We start from the raw sequence: 5,512 nt of genomic DNA on the forward strand, positions 1-5,512 counted from the left end.
TGCAATGGTTTAGATCTATCATTGTTTAACCCCCAATGTTACTCGCGGCTTACCCCTAAATGAAAACATTGAAGTTGTTACAGCATTTGCAATTAATTGGACGACATTGTGATAAGTTAAATAGGTTTAAGTGAAAGCTAGGTAATATGAGAGCAGGGACGAATCTAGGATGTTTGGTAAGAAGGGCATGGAATTTTTCAGAGTTTACGTCAGAAAGCTATGTCAAACATCATAAGGTATAGCCTTATTTTTCAAAGTATAGTTGCAGAGGTGGTGCAATCAAGCTAAATGACAAAGACGTCATAGATTCGCGCTAACCGCCATTGAATTGTATTTTTCTAAAGAAACGCGGCGTAAGGCGATGACATAGAAGAATTGAGAAAAATATTTCCGGAGAGATAAATTAACTCTTTTAAAGTGGCAATAAGCGTTGTTTAAATATGTATAAAACAAGGTCTGACCTTAATATCAATTGATTGATTCTTTCTTTTATGTGTGTATTTTCGATTTTGCATCTTATCGCTAAATGTACGTTGGCTTTTCAACATTTTATAATTGAAGTTAAGCTGAAATGTTGCTCTGTTGAAACCGTCGCATTATAGTTTTTAAACGCCTATAGTTAGAAAATGGACCAGCAGGGTGATTTCGACGATATTTACGAAGACGACCAACAACAGAGGTTTCAACCTGCACTACCAGACCAGCACTTGGGAGAGCAAAACTACGGCGGGATCTTTATAGACGCGCGAAGGATGGTGTTTCGAATCGATGGCGGTCCGGAGATGATTCGTGCTTTAAAGGAAGCAGCACCGGTAGTAGCGGGTGCCTTAACCGGCATGTACGTTGTCTTCAAGGTTCTAAACCACACTGGGTTTCTTGATTCTCTTATCGGGGTGTTCCGAAGTGTCGAAGGTGTGACCGTGGAAAGAGTATCGCCTGGTTCTGTCACAGTGACGATATTGACTGAAACTGAAATATCCGCTAAAATTGTAAAGTATTTCGCCGAGGAGGGAATTTTTCTTGGAAAACTTAACAAGTCTCTGCAGGAATATGTGTCAAAGTTCAACGACCCCCAACCAGAGTTCACAAATGTAACTTTGGTCGAAGAGAAGAGCTCAAAGATCTCCCAAGAAGAATTTGAGGATTTAAAGCAACAAGCCGAAGAGGTCATGCAGGATGCTATTGAAAACGGAATAAAGATTGGCACACAGGTTAGAGCGGGTAGACAAAACTTTGACTGTTGTAGCTCTCAACTTGTTCGTTGCAAAATAACGACAAAGCGTTGTATCATATAATGGTGTGAGATTGTAGTTATAGACGGAGTATGAATATCAAAGCTCATACAGAAGTAGGTAGCATTTTTTGAACGTTTTAAATAAATCTTAAGATAATGGCTGGAGGTTGTAGTTGGACGTAAAATAAATATAACAGTTAATACAGAAGTACATAGCATATTGTAAACATTTCCAATACATTTTAATTCATCTTTAACAAAAATATGGCTTTGAGTTTTTTTTTCTAATAAAAACTAGGGAGTCGAACCGTTTGACTATTGCGGTTCAGGTTCGGTTCGGGTTCAAGGATTTTTTCGAATCCGGTTCAGTTCCCGCTTCGGGTTCAAGTAATTAAAAAGTTTCGGTTCAGCTCCGGTTCGACCATCGATATTTCATCACCGGTTTATAAAGTTCCGGTTCGGATGAAATATAAGTTGCGTTAAATCTAAAACTGTGGGTCAATAAAAGGAGAGAAATTGTAAGTAACTTAATCTAAGTTACATGACAGGACGTATTAAAAAAAACGTAACTTATTATTAAAATATCTGAAAAATAAGACAATCAACGTTCTATTTAATCAACATTTATATATTTTTTTTAATTTCGAACATGACATAACTTGACTCTGTAAAATACAATATGTTACGTCATGCTTGAGTAAACCGCTTTTGGTTACAGGTTCGGGTTCGGTTAAGGTTCACGTTTTTTCGGTTTATTCGTTTCAGTTCGGGTTCGGCTTACAAAAAAACGGTTCAGGCTCGGTTACGGTTTAGCAAAAATTGACCCAAAATCAGTTCATAAAGTTCCGGTTCAGTTGCGATTCGACTTCCTAAAAAAAAACACTAATCCCCTTACTTAAAATCAGATTGTCCAATATGACCAATGAATGCGCTTTTTTTAAAGTGTTGATAAAATTTTTTTATGAATAGGCTACTGATTGGAATTTGATGCAACGGTTTGTAGCATTTTAACAAGCGAACAAATGTCCAAAGGTTAAATGTTTACGTAATTTTACCATTCGAATAATAAGCGATTTTCTCTTTTAAAAGAAAGATAGTTTTTTGGCGATGACGTACTACAAATTAAAATTCCTATTATTTCCCCTCTTAAAATAAGTTTATGCTTTTTATAGCGACATACATCGTCTTCAACAGAAAATGAAAATGATTCATCTCAGCTAAAAATCGAAAGAAAAAGTAAGTGGCCAGAAAAACAAATATTTACGAAAAATAAACTACACGTCGGACAAATGGTTAACTTCTTGAATAAGTGCAGGCTGCGTAGGTCGGTTTAAAAAAAATTAGAGTCCCACTCTGTTAGGCCTAATTTCGGGTCATGGGTCCGACATCCAATGATAGAGGTATCATACAAGTTATCCACCCACAAAACATGGTTGGAAAAAGTTCCACAACATTCCAGTTCACCTTTACAATTTACAATTTGCGGCCTTATAGTCTCGAAAAGTGTCGGGAATTCCGAGTCCAACTCCAGCAAAACATAACGACTACGACTCCGAATTCGCAGCCCTGCTAAAGAATTATTAGAACTAATTTAGAACTAATATTACTTTTATATCTGTAATCTAGATTGGAAATTTATAAATAAGCCATCTAAGTTTTATAAGTCGCGGTGTTTCCAGTTTTAGTTGTGAAACATTACTTTAATACGAAACCAAAATCAACGATTACTTTTGTGTTTTGATTTTTAGGTTTAAGTCACATCACTTATTCTGAGCATCTTTCGACGCAAGCTTTAAAGTCAATTATAAGTATTTACTGTTTTTACTGTTTTCAGTATTTACTGTTTCAGTAAACAATTGAATTATTTTTGTTATAACTGGCCCATTAGCATCATTAGATTTTATATCTGACGAGATCCAATGCCATAATTTACTATTGATCTTTAACAACATTTTTACCTGTACTTCGAGTTACACTTTTCATTTGCAGTTCCTGAGTTCCTTACATTGGAAGATCTTACATCTATTATAGGTAGGTATTTTAAGTTTGTCCATTTTAAAGTAATATATGTTAAATAACCTAAAGCGAATTCGAGAAGGCTGGAAACTAAAATGCAAGGGTTTACGTGCAAGGAAATTTAAACTCACGACCTCAGTAAAGTGGGACTTTTTGCTCTGGGACTTCTAGCAAGGCTTAGTGGTTTGGCAAGTCGAGAACCAATAATTTGCGGCCTTCAGTGCAACTGAGCTACCTGTAGCACCGGATTGAAGTGCTTAAAGCCTGCGTACAAATTCACACACTTAAAGGCGCCTCAACAAATCATATAGTTAAGGGCGCCTAAACCGTAACGAATCAAGGAGTTTAGCTAGTTCTTGTAAGCTTTTCCGCACAATTTCAGAGATAATGTCGCAAATTTAAGTCATATAAATGTGACGTCATAAGGAAGTTTATTTTGCATAAGTTTTAGGTTGCAAATGTGTTTCAGTATGAAAGGTATACTACAAAGAGGTTATCGATTCGCGCTGAGTAAAAAACGCCTTTATAAAACTTTGTTTGCCGATAGTGCAATTGGACCGACGACGCCTTTGGACTAAAGCTATTTCAACAAAATAAGCGCCTACATACTAGAAACCTATTTCAAATTCGCATAAAGAGCGAATTTCTTTGCATTTATTTAGTCAAAATAGGCAAACAAGCACAATTCGGGGGGGGGGGGGATGCCCCACCTGGATCCGCCCCTTTTCGCAGTAAAATTTGGTTAAACATACAAATAGTTTGTGGAATAAAAGCTGAGGCCTGGATTCGCCCTTACCCTTGAAACAGAATGCTTTTTTTTTTGTGTAGAATACAACAGGCACTTGGAATTGGGAAGTTTCAAACGTGCCCGAAGTATCGAGAAGAACGGCCGGCCTCTTCATCCTGACTGGCACTACACTGGGAGGTTGATACAGCAGTACAAGCTACATATGGACGCAAGGGAAATGGTCGAAGCAAACCAGGCGAGAAAGGCGCTCTGTGAACTCCTTCGAAACAGTTTATTGGCCGGCGTTGATTTGAATGGGTTTGCAAATTTTCTCACTGATTCCGGCTACCACGTGATCGGCATCTTGTTTTTCATCGTTTCGTCCGAGTTGCAATTTCATGGCGATTCGGACAAAGCCGACACGCACCGTTTCAAAGTCGATAATCTGATAAATGCAATGGACAATATAAAGAAACATTGCTTAATTTAGAATATTGGTCTTCCACTATTTATGGGAAGGGCAATATGTCTCAAGAAAAAACGCACTAATTTGGGTTTTCAAAGCCGTAAAAGGTTTCATTTGGTTGTTTAATTTTCATTTGGTTAATCAAACCTTCTCAGTTTTAGAAGAAGTTTTTCGTGAGGTTTGGACTTTTGACTTGGGCAACAATGTTAGACAAGAGCTCACACAAATATGTTCATTAAAATCAGTTATTGTGTTTAACTTTTTTCCCAATGATATCGCAAAACTATTTGCAGTAACGCCGTGAATGCTTAAAAATAACAAGTAAAGGCAGTGGTGAAAGCAAGCCTAAACGATCTAGAAGGGCATTCCAGTAAACTAGATTTACGCCAAACCGGTTAAAAAATATTTTTTGCCATCCCGTCACCTTCTTGAATGTATTTAAACCAACTTTCAGTTTTATATTTGTGCCCGACGTAGAACGATATTCTCAGTTTTTTTTTTCTTCTTGTGAAACTTGTATTTTCACCTGCGTATTCATTGCGATACAACAGCCGTACTAAATTTTGGCGAATCGATAAAAAAAAATCAACAACTATAAAGAGTCCCAAGTTTACTTAAGTTTTGTAAGTTTTTATGGGGAACCTATCCTTGCGAAATGTAAATCACAAAGAACTCGCGTCACTGCTGTCAAGAAACTATGTTGACCGAATTTTGTTTTTAGTTTTGTTTTTAGCGCTTTTCGTTAGTTTTACGTTTTTTTAGATCTTATTTAATCTTTTCTGTGTATTTTTTGAAGAAGCTCTTATTGTTTAATAGAAATTTTGTAGTTATAATAAAAGTTACTCTGGAACATAGCTTAGAACAGTGATCGGCAAACGTTTTTTGTCGCAGCCCAAAATGCTCTAATCAGAGCTCTTGAAAGCCCACTACATAAAAGCACTACGCAAAACAATGGCGGATTCAGGATATTTGTTTTGACTTCGAGGCATTAGAATAACGTCACAAAGTTACGCCATAAAACAATCGTTCTTAGAATAAGCAACTTGCGCGCAAATGTAAAGCTGAAATC

General features: G+C 36.8%; 1 protein-coding gene across 1 annotated transcript; it reads left to right on the plus strand.

Moving 5' to 3' along the window:
- The first annotated feature begins 424 nt into the window (after window positions 1-424).
- LOC146157533 (uncharacterized) lies at window positions 425-5,209 on the plus strand. Its single transcript, XM_083387729.1, has 4 exons — window positions 425-1,211; window positions 2,407-2,470; window positions 3,224-3,265; window positions 4,079-5,209. The coding sequence occupies exons 1-4, from the start codon at window positions 627-629 to the stop codon at window positions 4,465-4,467; spliced, it is 1,080 nt and encodes a 359-aa protein (XP_083243855.1). The 5' UTR covers window positions 425-626; the 3' UTR covers window positions 4,468-5,209.
- Window positions 5,210-5,512: the final 303 nt, after the last annotated feature.

Source organism: Ascidiella aspersa, chromosome 4, assembly GCF_963924565.1.
Source record: "Ascidiella aspersa chromosome 4, kaAscAspe10.2, whole genome shotgun sequence".
Taxonomy (NCBI): Eukaryota; Metazoa; Chordata; class Ascidiacea; order Phlebobranchia; family Ascidiidae; genus Ascidiella; species Ascidiella aspersa.

Excerpts from the sequence above, each read along its gene's own strand:
- LOC146157533 (XM_083387729.1), top strand. The coding sequence starts at position 627 with ATGGACCAGCAGGGTGATTTCGACGATATTTACGAAGACGACCAACAA. Across the intron at positions 1,212-2,406 it reads GAATAAAGATTGGCACACAG|CGACATACATCGTCTTCAAC; the intron begins GTTAGAGCGGGT and ends TGCTTTTTATAG. Across the intron at positions 3,266-4,078 it reads AGATCTTACATCTATTATAG|AATACAACAGGCACTTGGAA; the intron begins GTAGGTATTTTA and ends TTTTTTGTGTAG.